The following is a 22,372-nucleotide window of genomic DNA, read 5'->3' as shown; positions in this document are numbered from 1 at the left end:
ATAAGAGAAAGAGTACGAAAGCAAATTGGGAACTATTTGCTTAACAAAATTTCCAAGGTGCAGTGCTGGGAATCCAAATCACTGAGTTACAGAAGTGGAGATTTCTGTAGAGATCGCAGTTGAGATACTATTTTCAAGGAAACCACTCTGGCATCTCTCAGCCACTGAGGGGTACAACAATTTCTATCAAAACTGTTAACAAAGAATCTGTGGAGCCCTGCCTTCAGTGAAACATAACCATATAACTGGTTTGGGAGAACCACTGAAATGTAGTAGGGAGGTTGGTCTCTTTCCAATTCATTAAAATGGATCTTCTGGCCATTTATGTAACAAATGCGATCATTCAACAAGCTGAAGAGGATAAAGATCTATGTTCCATCATTGGCAAACCAAAAATTGCAGTAATAGGATGGGGTTGTAAATCAAAACACAAACTGTTGGAATAGTATCAAAAATATCTTTCCAAAATTTTTCCAAGAGTGCAGGACCAGAACATATGAGTCAAAGAAGCCACCTGAGTGACATTTGTCACAAATGGGATTTATATGGGAGTAAAGACAAGCTAGTTTATCTTTAGACATGTGGGCCCTATGCACTACCTTAAATTGTATCAGCGGATGTTTAGCACATATAGAGGAAGAGCTAACTAATTGAAAATTTTTTTCCCATTTCTCTATAGGTAGGCGAAGTTGAATTTCCCTTTCCCATTCATTTTTAATTTTATCAGATATACCTGGCTGTATTTTCATAATTATATCATAAATAATTGCTATTAATCCCTTCTGATAAGGAGATTGACAAGAAATATTCAATTGCTCCTAATCAGGAGCTTTATAAAGAGAGAGTCGAACTTCAAATGGAACATAGTCTATTACTATCATCTTTGATTGAAAATCAATTAATTAAAACTAGGAGTCAATTCTATATACATGGTGATAAAACTGGAAAACTACTGGCTACTCAACTGAAATCAGCTTTGGTTAAACGCCAGACTGTTAAGATTCGTAAAAAGATGGTACTCTGACAGTTGATCATGATGAGATAGACAAATCCTTTCAAGAATTTTATACCTCTCTATACCAATCAGGATTTCCTGATGACTCCACTTTAATGCACGAATTTTTAAAGAAATTGAATATTCCAAAATTACCACCCAATGAACATTTAAAACTAGATGTACTTATTATGGTAGAAGAAACAAAAAATGCTATTTCCTCGATGAATTCAGGTAAAGCACCTAGTCCAGACGGTTATACAGTAGAATTTTTAAAATCCTTCTCTACTATACTTTCTCATTGGTTATGTAGAGCCTTTAGGGATGCAGTATCTATAGGTAAATTACCTCAATCTTTTTATCGAGCTTCTATTTCCCTAATTTGTTGGCAGGAGGAGAGAAAGCTCGCGCAGCCCTCCGGTGAAAAATGGTATCGTATCCATTAAATAGGGGCCGTGGACAATTCTGTTTGATGGAGAGGGACATGAAAGCACAGAGGAACATCTGGAAAAATGTTCGCTGCTGTCATTACTGCGCAGTTGGGAATCTTTCGGAGGGAAGGCCTCAAAATCCCCGGCTTTGACTGCTGTTGGCAACGGAGAAGGATTTCGAATCGTTCGGATAGAGATGGTGCTCAGTACTCGGTGTCGGAGAGCTGATCAGAGCTCGAAGTTTTCGGATGACTCAGAGTCGGACCGTGGTCGGGTATGGCAGGGAGAGTTTTTCTTCCTTCTCCCGTCTGCGTGAGATGTGGGACATTTGAGAGACTTTGAACTTTTACTGTGCTCATGGACTTCTTCATCAAGTTATGGTATTGTTGCAGTGTTGTAACTATATGTTATAGTTACGTGGTTTTGTTAGTTTTTTTCAGTCTTGGTCAGTCCTGTGTTTTGTGATATCACACCGGAGGAAATATTGTATCATTTCTTAATGCATGCATTACTAAATGACAATAAAAAGAGGACTGTGTGTCTTCATAATCTGAAATTCTTAAAAAAGGTAAGGATCCTACTGAATGTGCATCTAACAACAGGAATTCTGCAGATGCTGGAAATTCAAGCAACACACATCAAAGTTGCTGGTGAACGCAGCAGGCCAGGCAGCATCTGTAGGAAGAGGTGCAGTCGACATTTCAGGCCGAGACCCCTCGTCAGGACTAACTGAAGGAAGAGTGAGTAAGGGATTTGAAAGTTGGAGGGGGAGGGGGAGGTCCAAAATGATAGGAGAAGACAGGAGGGGGAGGGATAGAGCCAAGAGCTGGACAGGTGATAGGCAAAAGGGGATACGAGAGGATCATGGGACAGGAGGTCCCGGAAGAAAGACAAGGGGGGGGGACCCAGAGGATGGGCAAGAGGTATATTCAGAGGGACAGAGGGAGAAAAAGGAGAGTGAGAGAAAGAATGTGTGCATAAAAATAAGTAACAGATGGGGTACGAGGGGGAGGTGGGGCCTTAGCGGAAGTTAGAGAAGTCGATGTTCATGCCATCAGGTTGGAGGCTACCCAGACGGAATATAAGGTGTTGTTCCTCCAACCTGAGTGTGGCTTCATCTTTACAGTAGAGGAGGCCGTGGACAGACATGTCAGAATGGGAATGGGATGTGGAATTAAAATGTGTGGCCACTGGGAGATTCTGCTTTCTCTGGCAGACAGAGCGTAGATGTTCAGCAAAGCGGTCTCCCAGTCTGCGTCGGGTCTCGCCAATATATAAAAGGCCACATTGGGAGCACCGGATGCAGTATATCACCCAGTCGACTCACAGGTGAAGTGTTGCCTCACCTGGAAGGACTGTTTGGGGCCCTGAATAGTGGTAAGGGAGGAAGTGTAAGGGCATGTGTAGCACTTGTTCCGCTTACATGGATAAGTTCCAGGAGGCAGATCAGTGGGGAGGGATGGGGGGGATGAATGGACAAGGGAGTTGTGTAGGGAGTGATCCCTGCGGAATGCGGGGGGGGGGGGGGGGAGGGAAAGATGTGCTTAGTGGTGGGACCCCATTGGAGGTGGCGGAAGTTACGAAGAATAATATGTTGGACCCGGAGGCTGGTGGGGTGGTAGGTGAGGACCAGAGGAACCCTATTCCTAGTGGGGTGGCGGGAGGATGGAGTGAGAGCAGATGTACGTGAAATGAGGGAGATGTGTTTAAGAGCAGAGTTGATAGTGGAGGAAGGGAAGCCCCTTTCTTTAAAAAAGGAAGACATCTCCCTCGTCCTAGAATGAAAAGCCTCATCCTGAGAGCAGATGTGGCAGAGACGGAGGAATTGCGAGAAGGGGATGGCGTTTTTGCAAGAGACGGTGAGAAGAGGAATAGTCCAGATAGCTGTGAGAGTCAGTAGGCTTATAGTAGACATCAGTGGATAAGCTGTCTCCAGAGACAGAGACAGAAAGATCTAGAAAGGGGAGGGAGGTGTCGGAAATGGACCAGGTAAACTTGAGGGCAGGGTGAAAGTTGGAGGCAAAGTTAATAAAGTCAACGAGTTCTGCATGCGTGCAGGAAGCAGCGCCAATGCAGTCGTCGATGTAGCGAAGGAAAAGTAGGGGACAGATACCAGAATAGGCACGGAACATAGATTGTTCCACAAACCCAACAAAAAGGCAGGCATAGCTAGGACCCATACGGGTGCCCATAGCTACACCTTTAGTTTGGAGGAAGTGGGAGGAGCCAAAGGAGAAATTATTAAGAGTAAGGACTAATTCCGCAAGACGGAGCAGAGTGGTGGTAGAGGGGAACTGATTAGGTCTGGAATCCAAAAAGAAGCGTAGAGCTTTGAGACCTTCCTGATGGGGGATGGAAGTATATAAGGACTGGACATCCATGGTGAAAATAAAGCGGTGGGGGCCAGGGAACTTAAAATCATCGAAAAGTTTAAGAGCGTGAGAAGTGTCACGAACATAGGTTGGAAGGGATTGAACAAGGGGTGATAAAACCGTGTCGAGGTATGCAAAAACGAGTTTGGTGGGGCAGGAGCAAGCTGAGACAATAGGTCAGCCAGGACAAGCAGGTTTGTGGATCTTGGGTAGGAGGTAGAAACGGGAAGTGCGGGGCGTGGGAACTATAAGGTTGGTAGCAGTGAATGGGAGATCCCCTGAGCGGATAAAGTCGGTGATGGTGTGGGAGACAATGGCCTGGTGCTCCTTAGTGGGGTCACGATCGAGGGGTAAATAAGAGGAGGTATCCACGAGTTGTCGCTGTGCGTCGGCAAGGTAGAGGTCAGTGCATCTTATAGGCCTATATCTTTGCTGAATGTGGATTCTAAGATTTTTTCTAAAATATTGGCAACGAGACTGGAGAATGTATTGCCTGAAATTATTTCTGTCGATCAGACTGGATTTATTAAAAATCGTTACTCCTTCTTTAATATTAGAAGATTAATGAATATTGTTTATACTTCTTTACCTAGAACTTCAGAACGCTGAGAAAGCTTTTGATAGAGTCGAATGGACATATTTGTTTAATATGCTTGAGAAATTTAATTTTAGTCCGATATTTATATCTTGGATTAATTTGATATACCTTACTCCTTTGGCTTCGGTATTTACCAGTAACCAAAGATCTCCCTTTTTTCAGTTATTTCATGGTACTAGGCAGGGTTGCCCTCTTAATCCATTATTATTCGATATTGCCCTGGAACCGTTAGCTATTGCTATTCATGACTGTCCTAATATATTTGGTATTACCCATGGGAATGAGATACATAAACTACCACTATATGCAGATAATTTACTATTAATATATTTCTAACCCTGAGAAATCCATTCCGGCAGTATTATCTTTGCTCGCTCAGTTTAGTAGTTTTCCTGGTTACAAACTGAGTCTTGGTAAGAGCGAACTTTTTCCATTAAATATGCAGGTTCCCATTTATAGATGTTCACCATTCAGATTGATCACTGACTATTTTACTTATTTGGGGGTTAAAATTGCTAAGAGACATCAGGAGTTATTCAAGCTCAGTTTTTCACCGTTAATTAGTCAAGTTAAACAATTGCTTACTAAATGGTCCCCACTGTCTCTGTCACTGATTGGCACTGAATCAATGCTATTAAAATGATTATTCTACCTAATTTTTTTTATATCTATTTCAAGCGGTACCAATTTTTATTCCTAAATTTTTTTTGATACAATTGGTTCTAAAATTTCCTCATATATGGCAGAATAAAAATCCCAGGTTAAGTAAAAAATATTTACAGTAGTCCAAGAAAGATGGTGGTTTAGCATTGCCGAATTTGAGATTCTATTACTGGGCAATTAATATTCGATATTTAATATTTTGGACACAAGATTGGGATATAATTCCAAGCCCACAATGGGTAAACCTTGAAGGTTACTCTGTACAAGGGTTTTCATTGGTTTCCTATTTTAGGAACTTCACTTCCCTTTGTATTTTCTAAATTGAATAAACAAATGGTTAATAATTAAACATACATTGCGAATATGGTTCCAATTTTGTAAATTTTTTGGTTTGAACAAATTCATATTATCAAACCATATTATATCTAATTTTTTTCTCCAACCCTCAGTTATGGATCAAGCCTTTTTGATATGGAAATGAAGGGTATAACATGTTTCCGCGACTTATTTCTGAATAACTGTTTCATGTCTTCTGAACAGTTATCCAATAAATATAACTTGCCCAGATCCCATTTTTTTTAAAGATATTTACAAATAAGAAACTTTTTAAATACCACACTGCCTACCTTTCCGATTTCACACTCTACTGATATCACAGACAAAATTTTAGAATAAGTGTCATGAACCAGTGGTCTAAATATCCACCGGTGTTCAGCTACTAACCTGTCACTCAGCTCATTTTCCCAGTCCATGCAAGATAACTGCACCTTTTCAACGTTGATTTCCCTTATTTAAATTGAAGACAGTAGTTTTGGTTCTGTGATGTTCACTCTCAAACTGCATCTAGAGTTTTATCATATCGTGGTTATGCCCTCTACACGACCTATAACCACAAGATCTCTTGCTAATCCTTTCTTATAATTCCTGATCAAATTTAAAGTAGCATATTTGCACATAGCTTCTGTAATAAGAGGCAATCCCTGACACACTCCACAAATTATTTTTCTATGATACCCTTGTCAAATTTGGTTCATCCAATCAACATGCAGTTTAAAATCTTCCCATGACAACTGCAGATCCTTCAAATACATCCCAAGTGCTTCCCCATTTATGTTCCACTCTATCGAGGGAGGTCAGATTTTGTGGGCCGATAGACTTTTCTCATCCATGTCTTCTTTCTCCTGGCTTCAACCCACATTACTTTGCAATTATCCACTGCCCCTTTATCTTGACTCACTGCTTTCATGCCTTCCTTGATTAACACTACTCCACCTCCTTTCGCTTTCTCATCTGCTCTTTTAGAACACTATATAACCTGGAATACTGAGCACCCAGCTCTGGTCACCCTGCAACCACATGTCTGTAACAGCTTAATATCATACTCATGCTGCTGTCTGTGCTGTCAACTCAATTACCTTATCGGTTGGATTTCCTTTAAGCTGTTTTTTTAAACTCGTCTTTGCTGCAGCAGACAGTGTCCGTTTCCCCTCCCTATGACTTCATTGTTTCTCTTTTCATCCCCTACTTGAACAGCTCCCTGTCATTTAAACAAACCACTTTCTTCCTTAGTGATTGTTTAGTTACCATAGGCATTCCCATTGCTCGTTCCACCTTGCTCCTTCTATGAAAATGGATTGCTAACTTTTCCTTGGTTTATGTTTAAAAAACTGAGGGATATAGAATTCACCCCTGAACTACATGGAATTCAGTGTACAGTTTATCTAACTCAGACTTGCCAGTACAATTATAACATTGGTACCTACTGAAAGTGAGAAACTTTTCAAGCACAAAAAAAAATCTAAACTAGCCCATAAAATACAGATTTCCAGTCAATGAGCAGTTTGCAGCAAGGGATCACTGATAGTGCTATTGGTAGTTATCAAGCAATACACAGTTTTGATTCTAATGAGTGGCCTAATTGCAGCCTTAGAAAAGAGTGATAAATAGCTGAATTCTAGAAGAACGGTATCATGAATCATGACAGCATTTGACTAAAGGGGCTGGTCAAATTAAATGTTGGGAAGTTTGGTCAGGATACAGCTGGGTAATTTTCCCCATTGTTGGGTAGTTACCATTACTCTTAACTGTACTGGAACCAACTTGGCTAGAGATAGAGCAGGTTTTAATACCTAGACAAATATGTTAAATTAGTTCTACAGAATTTACTGAATCTGACAAACTGGCTTGAGACTGGCTTCTGTGATGGCAAGCACTTCAGGATTAGACCAAGATGGATTACCCACTTGCTGTTTCTGACCTCAAGAATACCCAGATCACTGAACTGTTTTGAACTGGTTTCATTTAGCACAACAGCATATGCAAAATTTAGCAGTTCTTGGTTTAAAAACTGGACTTCGTTGCCTTAATGGCTATGCAGTGGTCACTTCTACCACTAATGTAAAAGACAAATTAATCTAGGACAGGCAGGTAGGCAAGGATTAGGTCACCTTTATTCCTCATACTGCAAACTCAATCTTGGCAATCATGTTCTTCAGGACTCAGCCAAGACAAGAGGAGAGTAGTGCTAATAAGCCAGCCGTTCCCCCAACAGAGGATAATCTCCATGGATGGCCTTTGAACGTGGTTGCTTAATACATCCCCATGACCAACTTCCACTTTGTGGATTTTAGCATCATGAAATTGTCAGATTTACCCCCCGGTATTGATTATTTAACTTCACTATTGATTATTCTATAGGATAGCATTTTACTTGCACCTACTAATTTCCAAAGACTTTTCAAAAAAAAAAAGAAAATAAACAGTTGGCCAGATCAGCTTCAACCAAAAAATTACTGCAGACTGATGAATAACAGGATTCAGTAGTGTCCATTTGATTAACTCAGCTCCACATAACCAAATATTCAACCAATGGATGATAAAAAGTCTAAACTTTCCATTGTGGTTCCAACTTATGCTATGCCTTAACTTTGCAATGTTGAAATTATTAAGAGATTATTAACAATTTGGAAGTATTAATTTGGCTAATGTTCAAATCTTATGAAATGCCAAATTATCTCCTGGTAGTTTGATTTGACTAGTTCAGAACCTAAAATATTTCTTTTAAAATGATGAGAGATATCAGTAACCCCAAGCTCTACCAACAAAGACAGATCAACCATTGGTGTTTCAGAAATAACATCCAGTGGAGAGTTAAAGTTGTTGTGACATTAATAATGAATAAAACTGGAGACAAAAGCAGAGGGAGAGTAAAGGTTTAGTCTTAGAGTTAGTATGAATTCGTGTTTACATCTAACACAAAATTAAATCTCACAGCTATACTTACCTAATATTTTTATCATTGTTTAGTAAAAATCTACCCAAAATATTTACAGCTAGAACCTGAGGATTAGAAAAAATACAGGTTATTACACAAAAATTATAAATATATTTATAATTAATCTTTCATTACAGCAATTCTGACAAGCATTTGACAGAACCATGGTCTTGCACTTTTAATGGTGCGGCAATGACTGGGTTTTGCTTCACAAGTGGTGATAGGCTAGAAACCTGAATGATAAACATCAGGATGGTATTCTACCTCACCGCGGGCAAAGGAGAGAACTAAGCTGCAAGAAAGCTGTTGAGTATGTATTGTAATCAACGTCTCTATTATTCCTGTAAATGAACATTTTCTGTAAATTACTTCCAACCCCACCATTTCCTCTCTGCACCTCCTCATTCTACCACCACCAAGTTGTTTTTCAGTGTCTATACTCTTTTGTTCTTTGTCAAAACAATCAGGCCTTTTACACCATCAATGTTCCACTCAGTCTGGGGAAACAAATGCTGAGCTATCCAATGGTAACATCTTAGTACACAATTTATTATACAACTCTGCACTGCCATTATCTGCAAACAATGCCCTGCAACTTTGTGAAATGTTACAATTTTTGAAGCAAAAGTATCCCAAAACTTATCTAAAGGTGCCTTTACTTTCTTTCCCTCTCTCCCACCACAGTAGTGTTGTGGACCTCTCTCTTCAATCTGCTTTTAAGTTAGATACATTGTTCCAGTAGCCATGAATGTGCCTTCACTGGAAAATCCACTTTTTGCACACAGTTATTCTCCTTCACCCATCAAAAAAGAATGCAATTTCAGATAGACCTAACCATGCTTGAAACTGAGCAGTCAGTAACAAAAGAAATCTCACTTACCCTTAACCCACTTTCAGACTTGATATCCATTACGGTTAACACTGTTTCATACAAAATGGCATTGCCTACATTTTTACTGGTTTCAGTGTTGGTTGCAACCTAAAATTAGGGGGGAGAAAACATGTCTGAAACAACTTATTTTAAATTGAGAATGGCAAAATGATTGGAACGTGGTCTATTGTTAATAATAGATTTCAATGGCGATCAATGTTGGTCATATTAAAATAACGTTTCCTCACAGCAACATCACCACAGACAAAACTTGTATGGTTAGTGTTTGAAATACAGGCCTATAAGGTGACTACAGTCCAGCTGCATTAAGTATATGGTGGGGTTTATAGTATCATCTCTGCTTAAAAAACATCTTTATTATCCTTCAACTTGTCATTAAATATTACTCCAAATATCTTCTCAAGATAAAAGTTATAGAGGTAAGTGATGAAACAAATCTCTATTTAAAAATAGAGACTCTTTTTCATAATTAACACTGATTCCTCACTAGAATTAAATATTAATGTGTTCTTTATATCACCCTTTTATCCACTGGCCCAGAATTTAGCAAACTGCTTGTAATCATTAATGTTGTCCTAGAAAAGATCCCCCACCTCATTGATGGTCTCAATCAGAACTTAGAGAGAAACTAGCACCATGTGAGGTGAGACTTTGCATGTGGACAGTGCCATCATAACAACATTATTCCTACATTATTTTACTAATTATTATCAATTAGAAGGAATAAAGTTGTCACATTTTCAATCTCAAAAAAAAACAAAATTAATTTGACTGCTTGTGAGAATTTTGTTTTAGAAATTTGTCTTTACAAATAAGAAACTATATAAAATTCATCATGATTGCTTTACTGAAGTGTCTTAAGTTCTTAACTATTTGATAGAAGCAGCATTTATATTTATTTGCATTTTAAGTAACATTTGTATCCTGTCCAATGAGCAGGAATTACAAATGAAATCTGCAGAAACGGCGAAGGTCAGTAACAAAGAAGCTTTTTTTTCCCCCAAAGTTTTCTAACAGATTCTATCTGTATGGCAACTTTAGTGTTACCAGCAGCTGCAAGAAGCAGCAAAAAAATTTCTTTTTAATCAAGTTAATTTAAAACCTAAATCAAAAGCAATATGGAGGCAGCAACAAAAGGAACTTATTTTTAAATAGCTACAATTTGATGGCAAATTCCCTGGCCTTATTTTTTCATGAGGCCGAGTATCAGAAAAAGAAGCAATTTCGTAACCAATGGAATGATGCTTTTATTGTAAAACTTAGGAGTGTAAAAGGAGACTGTACATACTTTAAGGGACCACGATTAAGACTTAAAAAAATAGGAGATGGTTACCCACAAGCAAAAAAAAAAGATTGATTTAACAATGCGATTAACTTAAAGATTTTCATTCTGCCTATTCTGCACATTGATTATAGAATATAAAAAATATAGCATAGGAACACGTCCTTTAGCCACCATGTCTACACCGACCACAACAATTTAACATATCCATTTGCCTGCACAGGTGCATATTCCTCTATTCCATGGTGGTTCATGTGCCTATTTAAATGCCTATTAATGCATATTCACGACTTTTACATGGCACTAAATGGACAAGCTTCTGATGTCTATTGTGAATGTATTGTTTTCCTTTCATCACAGTGCCCTAAATTTTGACTGATACACATATTTAAAAACTGCTCTAAATAGTTCATAAATATTTTTAAATTATGAATCCAAAGGTCAAAATAAAAATCTTTGTAAAATTAAGAAAGTGCAAAGTTAGAGTCAAGACTGAGCACAGGACATGTATATGCCATCTGTAGGTAAAGAAATCAACTTGCATACATGTCACAGTAATTTTAGTTAATTAGTTATTTAGAGATACAGTGCAGAACAGGCCCTTCCAGCCTAACTAGCCATGCTGCCCAGCAACCTACCTATTTAATCAAAGATGCACAGGGTAGGTTAACAGGTCATTGTAAATTGTCCCGTGATTAGACTCGGGGTAAATCCAGTTGGGGCAGCATTACTCGAAAGGCCAGAAGGGTCTAATCCACGTTCTATCACTAAATAAATAAATACCAGCCTAATCACAGGCCAATTTATAATGACCAATTAATTTACTAGCCGTCATGTCCTTGGACTGTGGGAGGAAACTGGAGCATGAGGAGTAAACCCACAAGGTCACAGGAAAAATATACAAACAGCGCCAGAATGAACTCCAAACTCATATGTAATATCATCGCGCTAACTGCTACACTACCGTGGTGCCCCCAAAGTAATGGATAAGCCATTCAATAAAACCTAGAAAATTCACCCTGGATTGTAAGTTCAACCTCATCTCTACAGATTGCTTTTATGAATCAAATGTCCACTATTATGTGCACTTTGCCTTCTTTAAAATCATTTAGTACACTGCTCTAAAAATTAAAAAAAAATGTTGGAAGGACTCAACAGCTAATGCAGCATCGATGACATGAAAAGAGTTAATTGTTTTGGGTCAAAGACAGTTCAGCAGAACTGCTCACCTGAGCGAGAATATCATTCATTTGTTCACTGGCTTCATCATCACTTTTTCCTAGCATTCTCAACAACCTTAAAATCTGCACCTGCAAAAGAAAAAAGACCCTCTTAAATACATTTTGGAGGAAATATGGAGAAATCGTCAAACAGATTGGTCTGATTAATGCAACACTTAAAGACGAGTGCAATAAGTACTTAAATGCTCAAACAATAAATAGGTCGTGAGGCAGTTTTGGCAAATGGCAATGCAAACTCAGATGGCCATCTATCCTACTTCTGTTTCTATTACTTAAGTTGTGCACTGCGTAGTAATTCAACAAAACAGAAAAATACATTTGAGACACAGGAAACTACAGATGGAATTTGGAACAATAAACAATCTGCCAGAGGAAATCAGTAGATTGAGTTGCATCTGAAAGGGGGAAAGGAACTATCAACACGAGTCAAAACCCTTCATCAGGACATTATTGTATAATTAGTATAAAATACCACCATTTCACCAATAGTATAACTGTAGTACAATTGTATTCCACAGTAATTGTTGTAAATATCTTCACCTACAAGATACAAATATAAATTCAATGCAGGCAGGATTAAGAAGTGACTCTCACTTAACTCTTTTGATGAGAATGGTTATTACTTGTTTACCTAAATTTTGGAAAGCTTTAACCAACCAGGAAAAGATAATTCTTTCCAGTTGAGGAATGGCTGACAAAGGCGGTCATCAGTTCTAAGAAGCTATAGCCTTGCTGTGGAAAACCAGCTAACTTGAGAAAGATAATGCAGTATTATCACTGGATTAATAGTCTATGTACTGTACATAGCATCCATTCCTGGGAATCTGAGTCTGAATCTCACCATGGTATATAGTAATAAATTTAAATACTGGAATTAAAAAGTCCAGTGATCATGAAACCCATAGTCAATGGTTGCAAAGACCCATCAATTCACTAATGTCCTTTAGGGAAAGAAATCCACCTTCCTTACTTGGTCTGGTCCACATGTAGCTCCAGACCCACAGCAATGTAGTTAACTGCTCTTTGAAATGGCCTAGCAAGTCATTCAGTTGTAATGAAACCACTAGAAAGCCACAATGAAACAAAACCAATCAGACCACCAGAAATCCACCCAAGCATGAGAAACAACAACAACTGCCCGTTGATCTGGTAAAATCCTCTTGCCAGCATCTGGGATATGTACGAAAATAGGAAGAACCATCTCACTTACTAGTCAAGCAGCACCCTGACACAAGCTCATTGAATCTGGACTTGCAGTCAAAATTCCACACACCATCATCTCCTTCCCTGGGTATGGCCTGGCCTACTGGCAACTGCGGTGTATGGTTTGGAAGGAACTAACATGGGTGTCCTCAACATGGACTCTGGATCCCATGAAATCTCAGGGTATCCAATAAAACTTAGGCAAGGGAGCCTTCTATTGATTACCGTCTATCATTTTCCACCCTCCCCCCCACCCCCACTGATGAATTAATACTACACTGTATGAAACACCACAGGGAGGAAGCACTGAGAATGGGTAAAGCACAGAATGCACTCTGGGTTGGGACTTCAATGTTCATCACTACTTATCAAGCTGGCCAAGTGCGAAAAGGACATCACTGCTAGATTGGGACTATGGCAGGTTTGAAGTAAACAAGTTCTGCTCAACCTCATCTTCCAACTGAGAGTATCGATAGGAATGACTACTGCAAAACCCTTGTGGAGAAAAGAAAAAAAAAATCCCACTTTCATGGTGAAATTACACAGTAATTTGGTTTGTTATTGTCATGTATATTGAGATACAGTAAACAACTTTGTTTTGCAGTTTGTACAGGTAGCTCATTTCATCATATCAGTACAAGGGGAAAACAATAACAGAATGCCCAGAATATGGTATTACAGTTACACAGAAAGTGCAGTTCAGGCAGTGAATAATGTTGGAGCCCATGACAAGGTAGAATGTGAGGTCAAGAATCCTCCTTATAGTACAAGAGGACTGTTCAATAGTCTTATGACAGTGAGACAGCGTGATTTCAGTTTTTATATAACCTTCCCAATGGGAGAGGGGAGAAGGGGGAATGTTCAGGATGGGGCAGGCTCTTTGACCATGCTGGCTGTTTTACCAGTACCTGCCTTGCTGATACTATTAAAACAGAAGGCAGTGGTCTTCTGGGATGACAGTGGTCTTCTTAAAGCAGGTGGGAACATTAGATTGAAGCACAGAAGCATGGAATGTCTGTAAATATCACCACCAGTGTATTTGCATAGAACTAAGGATATGGCCAAGAACTTCATCAAGGCCAGATGCTTTCACTTTCCAGAAGATAATCAAATGTCTCTATTGGAAGCTGCCCAACAGGTGGTGACATTCCATTTCCTTTCTGTTTTAGAGGCACATAGAATGTACTGCTGGCGATACTACCCGACTTTGCTTCTGTTGTGTGGCACGATCACCATGCGAAGTAGAGCACACTGCAAGCAGATCGAGCAACTTGAACTGAGTATTCATGAGGCACTGCAGGCCATCAGCAACAGAACAGCCCTCAACCACAATCTGCAATCTCATGGCCCAGCGTACCTCCAACTCTACTATCAAAATCAAACAAGGGGAATCAACCCTGGTTTAATAAAGAGTGCAGGAGGGCATGCCTGGAACAGCACCTCAGACCCAGGAACCAACCTAGTGAGGTGACATGACAGAACAACTTACATGTTAAGCAACACAGCAGCAAGCAAATGGCAGAGCTAAGCAATCCCACAAACAATGGATCAATCCAAGTTCTGCAGTCCTGCCACATCCTATCATGAATGGTGATGGATAATTAAACAACTCACTGGAGGATGTTCCAGAAATATCCCTGTCCTCAATAAGGCAGAAACCCAAGACAACTATGCAAAATAGTACACTTGAACGTTTGAATAAATCTTCAGTTAGTATTTTGGAGCGGATGATCTATCTTGGCCTCCTCCAGTGCTACCCAGCACAACAGATGCCAGTCTTCAGCCAATTTAATTCATAACTCCTGCAGGGAGTAACTCACCTCCAAACTCCCAAAAGCCCATACTACAAGGCTCCAATCAAGAGTGTAATGGAATACTCTCCACTTGCATGGATGAGTGAAGTTTCATTATCATCGCTGGATAACATCAAACAAAATTTTGTTTAAGTTTTTACTTCCATTCAATCATCCACACTGGAAAGTACACATGCTGAAACAGGGCTGAAAAAGAATTTAGCCACCTTTACTTCCCTCCAGTTTCTCTGCTATCATTGTAATGCCTCCCGTATGAAGGATTTTCTGTAGATTCATGGTCATCAGTGCCCTAGCACAATATGGACACCTTTACTGGTACTGGACAAATGCAATGACAAGGAAAGGTAATTTAGGCTTCAATTGTTTCTTTAAGGCAGAAGCTGCAGGTACACTTAACTGAGTTGTCTAAAATTCTAAGAGGTCTAAAGGGCACAAATGGGAAAAACCTGTATTTTTCATAGGCAGAAGAATCATAACAAAGATGAGGAAATTCAAGTGTAGAAGGGATAAGGTATTCATTGACTGAAAGGGTGGAAGAAGCAGAGATCCTCTTTACATGAAACTTGGGAAATGTACTTGAAGAGCCATAGCCATCAGGGCTACAAACCAAGTACTGGAATCAAAGTTCAAAGTAAATTTATTATCAAAGATCATATATGTCATCACACACAACTCTGAAATTCAATTTCTTGCAGCAATACTCAATAGATTCATAATAGACTAATAACCATAATAGAATCAATGAAAGACTGGACCAACTTAGGCATTCAACCAGTGTACAAAAGACAACTGTATAAATACAAAAAGGAAATGATAATAAACAAAAGCAATAAATATCAAGAACATTAGATGAAGAGTCCTTCAAAGCAACTACATAGGTTGTGGGAACATTTCAATGATTGGGTAAGTGAAGTTCAGTAAAGTTATCTCTTTGGTTCAAGAGCCTGAGGGCTGAGGGGTAATAACTGTTCCTGAACCTGGTGCTGTGAGTCCTGAGGCTCCTGTACCTTCTTCCTGAGTGGTGGCAGGGACCTCACGATGAATGCTGCTTTCCTGCTTCAATGCTTTGTGTACATATGCTCAACGGTGGGGAGGGCTTTATCTGTGATAGACTGGGTCATATCTACTACCTTTTGTAGGATTTTCCTTTCCAGGGCATTAGCGTTTACATCAGGCTGTGATGCAACTAGTCAATATACTTTTTACCACACAGCTATAAAAATTTGTCAAAGTTTTAGATGTCATGTTGAATCTTCACAAATGTGTTTATTTGTAATTGCACGTACGTGTTTGGCCCTGGACACGTCCTCCAAAATGATAAAACTGAGGAATTTAAAGTTGCTGACCATCTCTACCTCTGATCCTCCAATGAGGACTGATTAATGGATCTCTGATTTCCTCTTCTTGAAGTCAATAATCAGCTCCTTAGTTATGCTGATATTAAGTAAGAGGTTGTTGGTGTCGCATCACTCAGGCAGATTTTTAACCTCACTCATCATCACCTTTGATTTGGCTTATGACAGTGGTATTGTCAGCAAACTTGAAAATGGTATTGGAAGCATGCTTAATGACACAATCATAATAAAACAAGTAGGGCACACGGCCTTCTGGTGCACCTGTACTGATGGAGATTGTTGAGGGGATGTTGTTGCCAATCTAAATTGACTAGGTCTGCAAATGAGGAAATCAAGGATCCAAATGCACAAGGAGGTATTGAGGCCAAGGTTTTGAAGCTTAATGATTAGTTTTGAGGGGTTAATGGTATTGAATGCCGAGCTGTAGCCAATAAAGGGCATCCTAATGCGTGCATCTTTGCTGTCCAGATGTTCTAGGGTTGAGTGAAGGGCCAATGAGATAGCACCTACTGTGGACTTGTTGACCTGGTAGACAAATTGGAGCCAGTTGGATGTAAGCGCTGCTGGACGACAGTTATTGAGGCAGGTTACCACATCATCTTAGGCACCAGTATAAGTGAATACTGCTTGAAGCAGGTAGGTACCTCAGACTGCCGAAGGGAAAGGTTAAGGATCTCAGTGAACACTCCAGCCAGCTGATCAACACAGGTCTTTAACACCAGGCCAGGTACCCCATCTGGACTGGAAGCTTTTTGTGGATTCACCCTCCTGAAGGCTGCTTGTAGGTCAGCCTCAGAGACTGACATCACAGGATCATCACTGGAGTTTGTGATGATGGTCAAACCAAGAACCGGAGGCATTGAGTTGATCTGGAAGCGAAGACCCATCATCCCCATGTCGCTTGAGTTTACTTTATAGAGGTGATAGCATTCAAGCCCTGCCACAACTGTCAAGCATTCTTCATTGATTCAAGTTTAGTTTGGAATTCCACTTTACCCATGAGATGGCTTTCCGGAGATCATACCTGGACCTCTTGTACGAGGCTGATAACTCTTTTTTTGACCAGTACAGACACATTGACCACTATACGTATCCTGCACTTCCTATAATTCTATACAGCAGAGAAAAAAATCTTTACTTTATATTATATAACGTAACACTGCTCAGAAGTACCAAAGGATGTCTTTTCAGCTGTTCCAGAAATGTTGAACACAGCAGTAAATATGTGATGGCTATGTCTTTAATGGAGATCTGGAACCTACCTGAAGGAAAGGGTCACTAATTCCAGACACATCATGTTCCGGTGAGTAACCAGACATTATTAGATTCTTCAGGGATTTGACCAGTTGTGGAACAACCTGAGATTAAAGAGAGCATGTATTATATGGTGATTAATGATAAGTCTCCAAAAATATTAACAATGATATCAGTCATCTCAATACAATTGATATGGATTGGGGAAAGTAGCATATGAGTAGCATATCAAACCTCATAGATAAAGCAGATATCAAAGAAAAGATTAAAGATAAGCAAACTGAATACTCTATTAACATTAAAAATCTTGTAACCAGCACCTGTTATCTTTAGCTAATAAGAATTAACAATATACTTAGCATACACAGTCCTTGATACTAAGTGATCTAAATACACCCACCTAAAATCTAAGCCTAAGACCAAAAACCTAATTTACTGACCAAATGCTCCTCTTAAACAAGCAATTTCCCATCATAACTATTTGGTGATAGAAAAGAGAACTGTAATAAAAACTAATGCAAAGATGAGAACAAAAGGAACAAAGAAAGCCAGCAACATGATGCAAAGGATTACACCTTGGGCATGGATAGTGCTGTACAGCATTTTCTTGAACTAATAATGTTGTTCAGTTTATGAATACGATATGAACAAGTGACAAGAATATAGCAAACATAAAACTTCAGTTGTTCCTGGTATTTCTCATTATAAAACTAATTGGGACTAGTGCTCTCTTCCAAAATCGTGGGCTCAATCAACTTTATTAATTAAACTGCCACTCATTTTATGATTAATCTATTAAATCTACAGCTAAAATCTTTATAGCTTTGATTTCAGAAAAATGGTGCCTTGAGCAGAATTCCAGAAGTGAGACAAGAGTGTGCGCCCCTGATACCAAGAAGCATTTGAACAGGTATGACAAAGAATGGTCAGAAGGGTTAAATGAGGACTTTAAATTGGTTGTGTCCTATTTCATACAAAAATGAAGATGGCAGTGGATGTTAGAGGTCAATAATCTCAGTGAGGGTTCCCAAGGGCTGCAGCCTAGGCCCAACCACCTCCAACTGCATCAGTAACTCATTTGCAGCAAAACCTGGATAATATTCAGGCATGCCCTGATAAGTGGCAAGTAACAGTTGCTCTGCACATGCCATCAACTCCAGCAAGAAATCATCTAACCACCATATAGTCAATGCTCACTGAAAATGCCTACTGCAAGTCAGCTATTGTCAGTGGATTAGTGGTCACCAATGAGTAGAAAGAGCAGAAACTGATAACTAAAACAGCAACAAGCTGGCCACTAGGTAACACAACACACTAAAGATTCACTTGCTTCAACACCATCTTATTTTATCTACAATTTGTGCTATCTAAAAAATGAACAACAGTTATTCAAGGAAGAGCCTCTACTAGCTAGAAGGTCAAGAGCAGCAGGGACAAGGCACCACTGCCACCTGCATGTTCTCACCCAAGTTACACACTAGAACTCAAATATTTTGATCTTCAAAATCATTTAGTTTAAATTCCAGAACTTCCTGTCAATAGTACTGCAGGAGTACTTTCATCAGACAGTACAGCAGTTTATGGAAGCTCAATAGGATCTTTAAGAGCAACTGAAATGCACAACAATGCCCACATTCCATAAATAGATATAATTATATCAATCATATCATTTACCAAGAAATTGACTATTTAAGGCAATTTCAAGGACGGCTTTGGACTATTTGCATTGTGGAGAAAACATAAAACAAACTCAACCTCATTTATTAGGAGAAAGAACATCAAAATTAGTGGGAAAATTGGCATAAATCCTTATATGTAACAAATATTATTTTCCATCAATGCTGGGTTCGAGTCATAATTTCACAAAAGCACAGCACAAATAGCAGCACATGGAGATTAATTTTATTCTATTCTTCAAATCTACCATTATGCATCTTTGATTCATTTATTGGCAATTGTCATACAGTTGGTGTTGTCTTTTCAATGTTATTCCTATTGGTGGCCTTATTAGACTCAAATCAGCTCACGCTGAAGGTTCCCAAAGTAATTTTAGTGCAGAGAGTGCAGGCTGAATTGCTTTCTTATTGGCGACAGTCTTACCTTCTCATTCTATATTCCAAGTTATGAAAGCAGAGGAAAGAAAGATATTCATTAAAGCAGAAAGATGCAGACAGAGTACAGAAAAAGCATTTTTTTAAAAAAAGTTAGTAGTACTGAGTATTTACTCAGGGAGGAAACAGCCAAAATTTGAAAGTAAAGTTCTCTAATTATTTTATGTGAGAAACCACACTGACAGTTGTATGGGCTTGAGAGAATAATACAGATTAATTGGGCCTCACTCTCCTCCATTGTCAAAATTCATTGATGCACTTGCAAATACTGTTCCCAGGCAGTAATTAATCAGATTCTCATTTAAGTCTGTGGCTAAGCAAATTCAAGCCTAGTCAGAAAACCACCAAAAATATAAGTGACCTAAACAAATAACTGAATTTATTAGAGTTCTCAGTCACAGAGCAAAAACAATTACAGAATGGTATCAACAACAATTACAAAATAAAGTCAATAATTCATCCTTCTCAACTTAGGGAAGCTGAAGCCATAACTGGTACTAACTGAAGACAGAACTAGTTCACTGTTTAGTGAAGATGCACATTGTTCCTTTGCACTTTGGATAGCTGCATTACTCCAGTAGTGACAGTTTTGCATTTTGACAATGCTAAGTTGTACTAACAAATCTAACTACAGCAACAATTTTCATTATTCTATCAATATTTTGAGTAAAGTTCTCAGAGGAACAAGAACCCCTACAGGATTCATATATTTTTGAAAAATGAAATCTCAAAATTATAGCTATGAATCAGAACTTTGTCTCCAAAATAACAAAACTTGTATGCAAAGAGAAACATAGTTAAGATGTTGAGAGGGGAGTCAAATTGGCCAATTTCATTGCATCCCTTGAAATTACAAAAGAAAGATTGGACAAACAATTTGATCTTGAAATGCAGATGACAGTAGGTGTGGAAATGGCGTGTGCTATAAAAATGTCAAAGTTTCAAGGAAATTAATGAATAGGTAGATGGAATATAATGTGGAAAATTATGAATTCATTCACTTTGACAGAACAAAAGGGCAGAGTGTTTTCTAAATGAGGCATTCAAAAGGTGTTGGCATTTAAGGAGTGTTCTTGCACATGAAGTACCGAATATTAATATTTACATACAATTAGAAGCGCCAACTGTACATTGGCCGTAATCCAAAAGGAATTAAATACAAGAGTAGGGACACCTGCTTCAGTTATATAGAGCATTAATTACATTGTATCTGCAATACTGTGCACAAGTCTGGCCTTACTACTGAAGAAATTATGACACTTTTGATGATGAAGTGCAGTGCAAGTTCACCAAAATAATCTCTGGGATGTCAGATTTGTCATATGAGAAGTTAAGCTGCTTGGACAATGTGCGAAAGAGGGAGGACCTCATCAAAATGTTCAAAAATCATTTGTGGCTTAACGTAGTACAGGTCATTGTACAACTCTTACGAATCTATAACAAGCTGCCGGGGAAATGGTAAAGGCTGATACCATTACAATGTTTAATGCACGTGAAAAGGAACATGAATGAGTTAGGCCGAAAGGTCCATTTCCAAGCTGTAGAACTGTGAATCTACTTCCCTTAGCAGCAGGGTCTAGAAATGAGGATAGTCTCACATTAAGGGGCAAGCTATTAAGAACAGATAAGAAAAAAAATGTCTTTACCCAGATGGAAATGAACCGAGAAAATACTCCATTCCAGAAAGCTGTGATCACAGTCATACAGTATATTCAAGAAAGAGATCAATAAGTATGCTACATTTTCTGTTTTTATTCCAGATTTCTTGAACCCCCATAACAATTCATATTTGCCTTGCAGTTATTGGAAACCAACGGATTCATTCATCTGAGTAATAGATACTTTCCTGTGGTAATTTCATGCAGGATGTTTGTATGCAATGTTGACCAAATGGGGAATTGTATCAACCTACAACAGTATCAACTTTTGAAAATTGCTTCCTCAATGTTTAATGTTGCAGCTTTACCAGACTATGGTTAGACCGCCCTTGGAGTACTGTGTTCAGTTATGGTCTTATTGTAGGAAGAGAGGATGCAGAGGGGACCTACCAGGATCATGCCTGGACTAGAGAACTTGTGTTATGAACCAGGGCTTTCCTCTTTGGAGTGAAGAAGGATGAGAGGTGACTTGATAAGGAACATCATTTTATAAGACACAGATAGAGTGGACTGCCAGTGCCTTTCTCCCAGAGTGGGAGGAGGGAGGAGAAGATGGCTGCGCGACACAGCACACGCATCCTCTCTGGTGAATGATATCAGTATTTGTAAGTATTGTGCCGTGCACAATTCTGATTTGATGGAGACAGACGTGAGAAGCACGGAGGAACATCTGGAGAAACTTCTGAAATGCCTGGTTCGCTGCCGCTGCTACTGTGCGATCAAGAATCTCTGGAGGGGAAGGCCCCAAATCCTCGGATTTGTCTGTTGCTGGCGGCCAGGGCTGGGGTCGAAATGCTCGGCAGAGATGGTGCTCAGTGTCGGAGCGCTGGTCAGAGGCTCAAAGTTTTCAGACGGACTCAAGAGTTGGACTGTGGTCGGGTGCTTCCAGGATGCTGCATCGGCAAATTTGTGGCGCTGGAAGCTCATGGCAGGGAGAGTTTTTTTCCTTCTACCATCTGCGTGAGATGATGGGACTTTCGAGAGACTTTGAGACTTTTTTTTAAACCGTGCCCATGGTCTGTTCTTCATCAAATTACATTATTGCTTGCACTGTTGTAACTATATGTTATAATTATGTGTTTTTTGTCAGTTTTTTAGTCTTGGTCTGCCTTGTGTTTCTGTGATATCATACTGGAGGAACACTGTATGATTTCTTAATGCATGCATTACTAAATGACAATAAAAGAGGACTGTGTCCTCATAATCTAATAATTTTATTGAATGTTACTG

The 22,372-nt window shown here is 39.1% G+C and overlaps 1 protein-coding gene across 5 annotated transcripts in view; it reads right to left on the bottom strand.

Annotated features, from left to right (window-relative positions):
• LOC140185134 (AP-1 complex subunit gamma-1-like) overlaps positions 1–22,372 on the bottom strand; it is a 134,676-nt gene that overhangs the window by 64,614 nt on the left and 47,690 nt on the right. For all 5 annotated transcript variants that reach the window (XM_072238471.1, XM_072238493.1, XM_072238513.1 and 2 more), the window contains 4 exons: positions 17,382–17,477; positions 11,736–11,816; positions 9,213–9,311; positions 8,342–8,397 (listed from right to left, as the gene is read on the bottom strand). In XM_072238471.1, coding sequence (XP_072094572.1) covers positions 8,342–8,397; positions 9,213–9,311; positions 11,736–11,816; positions 17,382–17,477 — 332 coding nt within the window. The remainder of the gene's footprint in view (positions 1–8,341; positions 8,398–9,212; positions 9,312–11,735; positions 11,817–17,381; positions 17,478–22,372) is intronic.

This window comes from Mobula birostris, chromosome 2 (genome assembly GCF_030028105.1).
Source record: "Mobula birostris isolate sMobBir1 chromosome 2, sMobBir1.hap1, whole genome shotgun sequence".
In the NCBI taxonomy this organism is placed as follows: domain Eukaryota; kingdom Metazoa; phylum Chordata; class Chondrichthyes; order Myliobatiformes; family Myliobatidae; genus Mobula; species Mobula birostris.
This window is presented reverse-complemented; position numbering and strand designations above follow the sequence as displayed.